Raw genomic sequence first — 12884 nt, 5'->3', positions numbered from 1 at the left:
CTGCTTTCTAAAAGTGAAAGTGTATTGTTGTGATGTCCATCTTGGATTACACTGTGTTTAGTTTACACCATACAACCTGAGGCCTCATAATTGCCTGCCTCTTCCAAAAATATTATGTGTGGTTCCCAGAATTCCAGAATCACCATTAGATGCAAATTATCATTGTTAGCCTAGCAGAAGGGAAAACATATGAAATATGAGGTACTGAAGTTGTTAACTGTGTATTCACATTTTAATGAAATGAAATCACGTTTTAATGAAATGAAAATAGGACTTTTTGTCCTAGTCCCTTCTACCTATTTATAATTTTTTCTTAATCCTTTTGACATAAGGTCTTTCACATACTATTTACAGACTGGATGCAGCCTTTTTCCTGAAAAAAGTTATATACCGTATACACTACATCATCCAGTTTTAAACTTTAAACAAGACACAATGCTTGGAAACTAACCAAAGAGAGAAGCTACCTGGAATTAAGGAGAAACTTCCTAACAATGAGGACAATTAACCAGTGGAATAGCTTACCTTTAGAAAACATGGGTGCTCCATCATTGGAGGTTTTAAGAAGAGACTAGACAGCCACTGAAATAGTATAGGTTCTCCTGCTTGAGCAGCGGGCTGGACTAGAAAACCTCCAAGGCCCCTTCTAGCTCTATTCTATTCTAAACTATTATTTATTTAAATAGCAACCAATTTTATTGGGATAGTAGAAGTCTCCTGCCTTGAGCAGAATTGGATTAGAAGCCCTCCGAGTTCCTTTCCAGCCCTATAATTCTATGATTCTAAACAAGCAAACTAAGTTATTTGTCAGTCACCCACCCCCACTTCCATATTTTTGTTGTTCAATCAGGCAATCTGGTCTTTCTAGCAAGATCTGTTCCTGCTCTTTTACACCACATATTGGGAACTGCTGGGCCAAAAGGATCTTGCAGATTTTTTTTCTGCAACAGGATCTGACTCTGAACAGAGGTATCTGATAATTTTAATGAATTAAATACATTGAAGGAAGACCTATCTTCTGTATTAAATGCCAATACTGAAAAGAAATACAAACAAAATTAAACAGAACGTTCACTCTTGAAAGTGTGATCTTTAGATATTTAGCAGTTATTCTATTTATATATTTGAGTGTGACAAGCAGAAGTTGCACTTTTTATCCAGAATTGCACATTTTCTACAATTTGGGCTAAGCCACAAATTTTATCAATGGCAAAAATATTACCTAATATATAGAAGGTATCTTCTGTGAAAATGGCCACCTATGCTGGCCTATTTGGATCTTTAGTTTTGAAGTATAAATTCTCACTGATTCTCAGATATGTATTTTCTACCAGGGCCTTTGGGGCATAGTTTGCTATACAAGCAAATAATTTGCATTTCAGAAATCCCTACATTATGGTTTAGCATTATATATTAGCAGAGCTATGAAAATTTCAGATTATATTCTGAACTCCTAAAGGGTAAATGCTGTCCAATTACTTTTACCAAAGCAGACATGCCAGTTACTTTTGAAAAAGAATCCAGATGACTAGGAAGTGGCCTTGGTCACTGATCTAATTCTGAGAAATCTAACCACTGCTTGCCATGAAAAGTAACAATGAATCCTATGGAAGTTTAAGTATTCATATAATTATTTTAAGAAGTAGTTCTTTTTTTAAGTGAACATGCTGAAAATGCAAACCTTGTAAAAGGATTTTTTAATTACTGTTCTGTTATAATTCGAATATACTATTTCTGCAGCAGTGAAAGAAAATATAAATGAGATGTTATACTTAAAAAGTGTGTGTAAAATTACTTTATGCATTGATGACACTGTCTGGAAGGAAGCCCCTTTCTTGCGTTTCTTCTCTCCACTTTGATCAACTTGAAATAAAAGAAAAAAACAGAATTAAATTCTCATTGTAGCCCTAACATTAACCACAGATGTTTTACGTGATTTAAAAGTTTAGGAGTATTTTAGAAACAACAAACAGATTTCTTTTGGTTCAGTGGTATTTTCAGTTTTAAAATGTTGGGCAAATCTTTGGAACTACTTGTTCTTTTGAACTTCCTCTATTCTACTAGAGTCAAATCTTGGGCCAGGAATAACCATTGATATCAACTTCTTTTAAAAAAAAATTATTTATAGTTTTTTCTATTGACATCAACTATTGATAACAACTATGCCAACTGTCAATCAGAACTGATCTTCCATGAAAGCTCTGGGTCCAAGAGTTACTGTATAGACAATGCCTGGTCATATGGCTAACTGGTGTGATTGATGTCAATTCAGTTTTGGGAAATTATGGTGTAAAAATGTGTAATATGTAGATATTTGGTTTCTACAAATAACTATTAAATCATTAATCTCCATAACAAGGAAGTTGTAAAGTAGCCAACTTTGTTTTTTACTTATCAAATGTACAATATTTTAGAACAAAATACTTTTTATAACTAAAGACACATCCTTATTCAACGTATTTATGTGTGTCTGTGTATAAACTGTCTCAGCTTTGTTTTATTGGAACGTTATAGCTAGTGTCCACGGAGAATGGATTCCTATAATGTCCTTTTAAAATTCATGACATACACAACCATTATCAACTAATGACCCATGTACAATAATTGTATGCAGTTCTAAACAAACAAAGCACAATTTGTTTTCACTTGGTTGACTCATCCATAAACTATTGTGTTGTGACACTAAGTCATGGTTAGTTTAACCATGATTGGTTAAAGGAGCCACAATGGCTATTCTTATCCATTATGGTCAGCCATAAACCATGTTTTACCAAACATAAGGGCTGACTTCGAGATTACTCTAAGGCAAAATTAAACAGATGTAGCTGTGTGTTCAAACATGTATGTAGATAGATAGACAGACAGACAGACAGACAGACAGACAGGCAGGCAGACAGACAGAAATGTGTGTGTGTGTGTGTGTGTGTATGCAATTTCTGTGTTATAAATATATATTACTTTGTTCTTTCATACAAAAGCCTGTCTATATAACACTGAGGTCTGAATCCAATTTGTTTGCAACAGTACATGTCTACACCTACAGGGTTTATATCTCTAAACTACAAAACATCCCTTTTGTATGGATTATTTTGCATTCTTGAAATATGAATGTACATTTTGAAGACTGTTCAATCTTCAAAACTATAGGGGTGTGTGTGTGTGTGTGTGTGTGTGTGTGTGTGTGTGTGAGAGAGAGAGAGAGAGAGAGAGAGAGAGAGAGAGAGGTCCTTGATGCTGTCTAAGCTTGATTGTTTTCTTGCAAGCATTTTATTACCCAAACTAGGTAATATCATCAGTGATAGAGAGGAGTGGGGTGAGCAAACTCTCATTTCAATCCTGAGCTATAAATATTCTCCTTTATTGATCAAAATTATAGATTATTTTAGCTTCCTCATAAATACCATATTTTTTGGACTATAAGACGCTCCAAAGTATAAGACACACTTAGCTTTTGGGGAGGAAAACAAGAAAAAAAAAATCTGTCTCTGCCTCCCAGCAATTTGCCTCCTTGCAGCAAACAGCAAACACTGTGGTCAACTTCAGCACAGCCTGATTTAGCATGAGCAGCTGATTGGCGGTTGGATCTGCCTCCTGGAATACCTCCTATCAGCTGTTCCAGGCTGTGGGGATCACAGCCGCCCATTGCCACCTATCACTGCCTCCACACACCCCATTTTTGGCCTCCCATTTTCAGCTTCCACGCATCCCATTTTCAGCCCGTTCCAGGCGGCAGGGATCCCCGCCACCGATGACTATCCCCGCCACCTGGAACAGGCCAAAAATGGGATGCATGGAAGCCAAAAATGGGGCGCATGCAGGCCAAAACCGGATGCACGGAGGCTAAAAACGGGGTGCGCAGAGGCAATAGGTGGCAGTGCCAATGGGCAGCGATGGCGCCGATGGGCGGCGGTGATCCCTGTAGCCTGGAACAGCTGATAGGAGGTATTCCAGGAGGCAGATCCAACCACCAATCAACTGCTCATGCTAAATGAGGCTGTGCTGAAGCTGACCACGATGTTTGCTGTTTGCTGTTTGCTGCAAGGAGGCAGAGGCCGAAGTGGGGAGTGGCAGGTGGGTGGGGCTTTGGCAACATTTGCTGTATAAGACGCAGCCATTTCTACCCACTTTTTTGCGGGGTGAAGTGTGTTTTATATGCTGAAAAATATGGTATATCTTATAATATGGCTGATTTACAAATGCCTGCGCTACTCAAGCATTATAAAATAGTATAATCTTTGAGTAGCACAAGCAGTATAAAAAAATAAAGGAAACCATAGAAGCCATTGTCTCCAATCTCCTGCTCCACATAGTAGCAACTACTAGAGCCCCGTTTTCAGCCTGGATGGCCTCCTGTAGCACTCTATCAGCCAAAACAGGGGTGCAAGGGGGGCACGTGTGGCCCATGCCCCATTTTGGCTGCCAAAGGCACCACGGGCCAGTCCTTTGCTATTTCCAGGCCGGCCCTGCAGGCCAAATTTAAGCATCTCGCAGGCTGAATTTGACCCGTGGGCCTTGAGTTTGACACCCCAGTACTAGAGCATCTCTGAGATCCAGTATTTATTTGAAGAGGATAATGAAAGAGAACTTGCCAATCATGTGGAAGCCTACTCCACTAACTGACGGTGCATACATTGAGGAAATATATCTGAAATTCCTTCCTTATAATTCCAACTCACTGCTTCTGCTCCTTCCCTAATACGCAATATTTAGTTGTGAAATGTACCCTTTAATAATTATCATTCCACCAGAGCCAGCAAACATACTTAATGAGGTACCAACAATTTGAATTATTGACTCTTACTCTGCTCCCCAGAGAGATGTGTATGTGCCTAACATTTGCCACTGCCAAATATTCCAAGGTCATAAGCTAATATATTTATTAGCCACATTTTCTTGTATATAATATAAGAAATAAAATATAAGGTTATTTCACTTACCACTGTCAGCACTGATATAATTTTCAAATAGGCTGGCCAGAAGTTTGTTGGAAGATTTCTGAAAAATGCCCACCACGGTTTCATTGAGAGGGTCTTTGTTTTTCTCAAGCCAACCAACTATGTTATAGGGCACCTAAAAGAAGCACCAAAAAGAATTTTAAAGCCAACAAGCTAGAAACTAAACTACCCAACCAATTGTTCTCTTTTTACTTGACATCAATTCTATATTTAGTTTTGATCTATGAAGTACAGGTAGTTCTTGACCTATGACCATAATTGAGCCCGAAATTTATGTTGCTAAATGAGACTGTGGTTAAAAGAATTGTGCCTCATTGTACTACTGTCCTTGCCACAGTTGTTAAGTGAATCACTGCAGTTCTTAAGTTAGTAACATGGTTATTAAGTGAATTTAGCTTCCCTGACTTTGCTTGTTAGAAAGTAAAAAAAAAGGTGATCACATGACCCTGGAACACTATAACCATAATAAATATGAGTTAGTTGCCAAGCATCTGAATTTTAATCACATGTTGACCATGTTGATGCTGTAACGATCATAAGTATGAAAAATAGTCATAAGTCATTTTTTTCAGTGCCGTTGTAACTTCGAATAATCACTAAATGAACTGTTTCGGTCTTTAAATGGTGTCTATTGATGCTGTCTATGGAGATTCTGAGTCATCCAGGTCATTGTTGTCCCAAAGATGCTTTTTCAAGAGGCAACTGGACTTTCTTTGAAGATGTTTCACTTCTCATCCAAGAAGCTTCTTCAGCTTTGACTGGATGGTGGAGTATGGAAGGATTTATATTCCTTGCAGACAGATGGTCATTTGCATTCTTTTAGAGAGTCATTGAGGCCACATTGAGCCTTGAAAGAGGAGTTAAAGAGGCCATCTATGTCAAAATTGAACAGCCTCCCTCAACAGGGTGGGAGGGATACAACATCATCTATTTATACAACATAGTCATTTCAACAGTTCCAAGAAGGCTCCACACCCATTTCCACCACTCAAATGACCCTGATGACACCTCCAGGTGACCTTAATGACTCACTAAAACAATGCAAATAACCAGCTGTCTGCAAGGACTATAAATCCTTCTATTCCTCACCATCCCATCAGAGCTGAGGAAGCTTCTTGGTTGAGATGCAAAACATCTTCAAAGAAAAACCAGAAAGTCCAGTTGCCTCTTGAAAAAGCACCTTTGGGATAATTGATCTTGGTAACACATGATACCTTCAGAATACTCATTTTCCCATTCTTCTGCCTGGCCTCCCAGACTTTCATTTCCTCTCATTCATTAATAACAAGGATGTTCTACACTAAGTTACACTTAATTCAGCATAATGAGGGCTGTGCTATTTGTATCTCCGTATGGTAGAGTCCAGTGGTGGGTTTCAACCGGTGTTACCACCGGTTCGCATCATGCATGCGCTTCACGCATGCACACCAAACGTGCACTCTGCACAAGCGCTGTGTATTATGGAACAGCTGAGATTCAGCAATCCGCTCTGCCATGCCTTTCAGCTGGGCTAAAAATGACCAAATAAAAGGTATCTCTAACGCAGGGGCGGACGGGAGGGCCAACCTAACCGTCAGAGAAAAGCAGTTCGCTCTCAGCTCACCATCGTCACTACCAGCTCGCCCGAATTGGGCCGAACTGGTAGAAACCCACCATTGGTAGAGTCTGTGGACTTAAGATCTTCCCAAATTGCCATAAAATATTAATTTTTAGCTTGACATTTGTCACATTAACTATGTTTATCTGATTTACTGTATTTGGTTAACCAAATATTAGCTTTCATCCTGGTTTGTCTCTCCCCCTCCCCCAGCTACAGTAACTTTTTGGTGAGTGAGTCCATAAGTAAGTATCCAGTATCCAGTAAGTATCTCCATAAACACTGCCTTCCAATGTGTGAGTTCTTGATCCACATCGGCAATCTCTTTCTTTCCAAATGAAAATGGATAGACCAAAGTAATGCATGCTGCTGCATGCTTCACCTCATCCATAACATCATTCTGACTTAATGAAGCATTTTCTTGAATCTGCATGGTAGAAGCATCTCATTGGAGTTGTTTCTAACAGGTAAAGCTAAGAAGTGAATGACAGATTGAAAGCTATTTTGCCCATTTTGGATTAAAATACTGCATACTTCTGTACTAGACCTTTTAAAGAAGGGATTCTTTTTCCTAATATTTTTGAAGATGAAATAAAAAAATGGCCTGATGCATAGAAGATACTAAACCATAAAGTGGCTGGCCTGATTTTAGTTTAACCTATTAATAAATCAGTATTTTTGTGCGCACAACTCTCTTTTTTGCAGTCCTTGAAGCCTTTTCCATACACGTTTGCTGAAAAATAAAAGCTCAGGGATGTTACTTTGAGGTAAAAAAAGAAAAAAAAAAACTTCAGCAACCCATTACCATTGGAGCTGTCAATCTCCCATTTTAAAAAAAACTTGACAATCTACACCAAACTCCAGCCCTATTCAAAAATGTTAAGTGTGCTTTCTCACCCAAAGGTTGTATATTTCTGGCTTGCCTATCCAAGTGTTTAATGTACATTACATTGCATGAATTTTATCAATATAAAGGTGAGAAGTAGGCATAAAGTGTACTAAAAGTGGTATCTTGATTCTTATTTGCTGAATTCTAAGATATACATTTCTAGTGCAAAAAGGATATTCAAAATATTTCCACTTCAAATGCCAGCCTTTTCAAAATGCCGGTTTCTCTTTTTGCTAAAAACATTTTTTCACTCTTCCCATTTTCCAATTCCACTGTGCTTCATTGTTCTATGGCATTTAATTCCCCATAGGATATAAATGTACAAAAAGTGATGCCACAGAAGAGAAACTTTCTATGGTGTTTCCAACTGCAAAGGGAGGGAGGGAGGGAGGGAGGGAGGGAGGGAGGGAGGGAAGGAAGGAAGGAAGGAAGGAAGGAAGGAAGGAAGGAAGGAAGGAAGGAAGGAAGGAAGGAAGGAAGATCCTACCACTCCAGCATAGTGCAGAAGTTCAAAATGTGCTTCATATTTCCTTTTTTTATCAGGCCTTGGTTTCTGCAGATTGGGCGATTTGCCAAGGTGGTTGTCATAGAGTTTGGCTTTAAAGGTCATATCTGTAGCCTTTGGAAACATGCATTCTTCTTCAAGAATAGAAAGGATGCCCATGGGCTGTGAACAAAAAAATAGAAAAATAAACAAACAATGACAGCCTTTCCAGATTGGTCCCTTCCAGTTGTACCATAGTTTTAAAATACTAAGCCAACACAATCAATGGGAACTGATTTAGGAGCCTGTTCTTCCAACTATACACAGTATGTTGCCAGTAATGAATGCTACTGGTAACAGAGTTGGGGTTTCTATTTCCATAACCATTAATCTATTATTCTTTCCATCTGCTATAAAACTTGTTGACATAGCATGTGAAGATGTTAGATTTTATCCAAGTTGCTGACATAATATTGATGTTTTCGCTTTCAAAATACTTTGATGGGCTGACATATTTATCTCAATGAAAGAGATAGAATCAAAACACTTTTATACTCAGATCTATATGCTTTGTGACCCATAAAACTACATGTTGTTAGTAATGGTCTAGTAAGAAACCAATCCTTCTCTTTAATTCCTTTAATCCTAAATAGAAAAATCAGAACATGATGGCCACAATGTAAACGCATTTAAGTACATTTAACTTTCCAACCCAAAGTGCAGGCTTCTTATAACTATTGGGAAAAAATGACAAAGGTACAGCACTAGTTCAACCTTTTAAATTAATTTACAGTCAGGGACTTAGAAGAATTTATTAGTACCTTTTCAATTAGATCAATGCAAGCCTGTAGATCCAATCCAAAGTCAATGAATTCCCACTCAATGCCTTCCTTTTTGTACTCTTCTTGCTCCAAGACAAACATGTGATGATTGAAAAACTGTTGCAATTTTTCATTTGTGAAATTAATGCAAAGTTGTTCAAAACTGTTATACTTCAGGAAGGCAAAGAGAGAGAGAGAGAAAACAAATTGTTTAGAATCAAACAGTGTAACTAAGACAAAATTTCTGTATGGCTTGTTGGTAAAACTTGAATTTCTTTAAATATAAGGTCTGTTTTAATCTGCATAAATATTGTAGCCGTTTTTTTTTTAAAAAAAAAACAGAATTGTTGATTTAATTAACAAAGTTTGCTAGGCTAATTATTCAGGCATGTTTCACAAAAATATGACCCAAAGGCATCCTTGTCCCACTGATATTAATTTTACATTAGATCAGAGATCCCAGGAAGCAATCAAGGTTTTAATATTAGTTGCATTTCTAATTTTCCAAGGTGCTAGTCAAGCTTCACCAATCTGATGCTTTCTAGCAATGTTGGGCTTTAAACATAACATTAAATGATCACACTGGATATTATGAAGGTTTAAGTCTAATACAACTAGAAGGCATGTGGTAAAACAGGTTGATGAAGGTTCCTGAAAACTATTTTAACAAAGAAATCTTCTGACTAGTTATTGCCTAATAAGTGGGTAGACTATATGACACTAATAATTCTTTTAATATAAGTTTCCAAACAAAATACTTGAATAAAGTCTGCTAACTTATATTAACTTGGTGTTTTGTAGACATTTTTTGTTTCAATTACTCACGTCAAAGATCTCAAAGCCAGCAATGTCTAATACTCCAATGAAGAATTGTCTTGGTAATTTAGTGTCCAAAGTCTTATTTATGCGAGTAACAAGCCACTTGAACATTCGATCGTATACTGCCTTAGATAAAGCTCCAACAGCATAGGTAACCTAAGGAAACATGAGAAGCAATGGCTGGGTATATAGTGAAGAATGTAATGAAGTTTATCATCTGCAAGAAATATTAGTTAAAACTCATTGCTTCCATTTCTGCTGTGGAATAGCTTTGAGCGAGCGAATACACTGATAACTTAGGAAGAAAAGCCATAACAGACCAATTCTGAGAACTATACAATATTTGCTAATCTCCCATTTTTCTATTGGTCAGTAAAATGATTAAAATATCAATAATTGAACTGTATGGCATGACATCAATATATATGGAATATTGTCTTGGTTTACTAGGACTGTGAATGCTTTGAAATGATTCAAGAGTACTTTATACATCTTTGCTATTCCTTAGAGCAACCTGCATTTTATGAGCCTGAAAAAGGATACCTCTGTTTGGCTGCATTTAAGAATCACCTTAAAACAGCCACATATTTTTTTCAGACTCACTTTATTTTATTTATTTATTTATTTATGTAATTTATATGCCGCCCTTCTCCCGAAGGACTCAGGGCGGCTTACAAGAAGGAACAAAAAAAATTACATAAACATCAAGGTCAATTTAAAATTAGTTAAAATTAATTAAAAATTTAATTAAAATTATTAAAAATCACCCCTACGGATTCAGCCCATTTGGTGAAAAAGCCACGTCTTCAATTTGCAGCGGAAGGAGAGGAGGTCAAGGGCTGACCTGAGGCCGGTGGGCAGCCCATTCCAGAGAGTCAGCGCTCCCACAGAGAACGCACTCCACCTGGGGGCCGCCAGCCGACATTGTCTGGCTGACGGCACCCTGAGGAGGCCCGCTCTGTGTGAGCGCACCGGACGATGGGAGGATGGCAGGAGATGATCCTGTAGGTACCCCGGGCCTAAGCCATGTAGGGCTTTATAGGTGAGCACCAGCACCTTGAAACGAACCCGAAGAACCATCGGTAGCCAGTGCAGCTCGCGAAGGAGAGGTGTCACACGGGAGTACCGAGAAGCCCCCGTAACAATCTGCGTGGCCGCATTCTGGACTAACTGTAGCCTTTGGGTGCATCCCAAGGGCAGCCCCATATAGAGGGCGTTACAGTAGTCCAACCAAGATGTAACAAGGGCATGAATGACCGTGGCAAGGGCATCCCGATCTAGGAAACTTTGAAAAAATAATGTGTGAAATGCCACAAAGTAATTTTGCTTTCTTGTGCCCAAACCATATATTTCTTTGCTGAATTGAAATTTGCATTAAAATGTGCTCCATAGTTTATTGTTCTTTAGAGTTAGGTCGACATGAGTGTTGTACAGTATTCGTGTTCAGAATGATAGAAATTTGCAGTCTTATTTCTACCACACAGTGTTTGGTGTGCAGTTGTAAGCAGCAGATTTGTAAGTTTCCAAAGAAGGATACGTAGATGGTGGAACCAAAGTATCCATCAAAGATTTTTTTTTTAAATCATTGTGGCTAGTTTACACTAAGGGACTGCAGTTATGGAGAGAAACATTGTTTTGCTTGAAGTCTTATGATATTTTGACAAATTTCATAGGAACCTTATTGAAACCTGAAACCGTATAATAAATCCTGTCCATTTGGCTTGGTCTGGTGATCATTAACCACTATGATATTCTAGATGCTGATTGGACCATTCAAAAGCCATACTCATGGAATGGGAAATACTCGACAATTGTAGCAGAAGGAATAAAAATACAAATATTTGTAATAATACTTCTGTTTACAGAAGAATCAACTGAATATGACAGAGGTATTTGGATGGATTATGTGGTTTTAAGGATTTCTCACCTGTTCTACACTTTGGCCTTTAGTGACATACTCATTTCCAACTTTCACTCTTGGATGCACCAAGCCCTTAAGCATATCAGAAGAGTTAACTCCTATTAGATAAGCAGCCTTGTCAGCACCTGAAAAAAACAGCATTTCAATGGGTAAAATGGTAATGGATATGTTTGTGGCCTTATATTTTTCAAATATAGCTTATTTGTTTTCTATAACATATTCTAGAACAGAATTCCAAAGTAGAGGAATAATATGAAGTGTATGATGCAAGCAGGTATTTAACCATAATACAACTACTAGCTCACCTAAAAATCATTGTGAGCTAAAATTACGTTTAATGTAAAACATGTAGTAGAATAAAATACTTCCGTCATATAAAGCTGCTTTAGGTTTATCGCATATCCAGTACTAATACTTGGAAGTCTACTTATTGTTATGTGTTGACATTTATTTCCCTCAACAGAAAAATCTTGACACTTGGCAGAACACAGACTTGTCAGCATTACAGCTCAGACAATGTATAATCTCAGTCACAGAGAAATGATAATGCTGAAGCCAAGAAGACAAGAATGATCCACAGTTCTTGCAAAAAAAGAAAACTAACTGATGGCAAAGTAGCTGAAATTCTAGCTGTCTAAAAAAAGATTGTAGCTTTATAATTATGATTATTTCAAAATATGGTGTCTTTCTACCTAGATGACACTCAAGGTGGATAACAATAAAACAGAAGAAAATGAAAAATAAATAAGCAGTTTGTGTACAGTAGCAGTTTTGGAGAAAGAAATATTTATTTTAGTTACTGAAGCAACATTTGCAATTGTCAGATTTATCAAAAGCTGAGACATTGAACAAGATTTAATTTAAAAAAAATACAAGTGTAAGCCATAGTTACATGAACAGAAATAATAAGAAAAATAATCTACTGCAAAGCAATGTTGTAACTGTTTATTCTTATTCTAATTGAGACATTAGTGGAAATTTGAGGAAAAAATTTATTCAGGTTCAAATTTCTGAACTCCTGCATACAACCGTGTTTAAAGGTGCATACGTTTATGTGAACTGGCACCCATCTTTGTGATTATGGATAAACTTTCTTAGAAGTTCTCATTCTGATTTATACTGGACAGAGCCAATGTTGTGCTAGTGTTGGCTTGGACATCTTAAGACATATAGGACATTGGGACAGTATTTTTTTCTATATCCTCTTTTTTGTACAATCTTGATAAATAAATCTGAAAAACTTTTTTTAGACTGATTCCATTACAGACTTTTAAGTTTTTTATTTTAACCGATGAAAGAGCACAATGTAATTTTTTTTTCAAAGAACAATCATGATCTATTAGCCCAATCTACTTTATACATTGTTGTTAAAGGAAAATTTGAAGAAGATGGTTTTAT

At 37.3% G+C, this 12884-nt stretch overlaps 1 protein-coding gene across 1 annotated transcript in view; it reads right to left on the bottom strand.

Moving 5' to 3' along the window:
• Positions 1-12884, bottom strand: part of MYH15 (myosin heavy chain 15) — an 86877-nt gene that overhangs the window by 51716 nt on the left and 22277 nt on the right. The window contains exons 13-18 of the mRNA XM_070942705.1: positions 11493-11611; positions 9572-9721; positions 8747-8917; positions 7929-8108; positions 4938-5070; positions 1796-1863 (exon numbers count right to left, since the gene is read on the bottom strand). Coding sequence (XP_070798806.1) covers positions 1796-1863; positions 4938-5070; positions 7929-8108; positions 8747-8917; positions 9572-9721; positions 11493-11611 — 821 coding nt within the window. The remainder of the gene's footprint in view (positions 1-1795; positions 1864-4937; positions 5071-7928; positions 8109-8746; positions 8918-9571; positions 9722-11492; positions 11612-12884) is intronic.

This window comes from Pituophis catenifer, unplaced genomic scaffold (genome assembly GCF_029215685.1).
Source record: "Pituophis catenifer annectens isolate HBS135680 unplaced genomic scaffold, rPitCat1.0.hap2 SCAF_4, whole genome shotgun sequence".
Classification (NCBI taxonomy): domain Eukaryota; kingdom Metazoa; phylum Chordata; class Lepidosauria; order Squamata; family Colubridae; genus Pituophis; species Pituophis catenifer.
The sequence above is the reverse complement of the archived record's forward strand: the minus strand, read 5'-3'. Positions and strand labels throughout refer to the sequence as shown.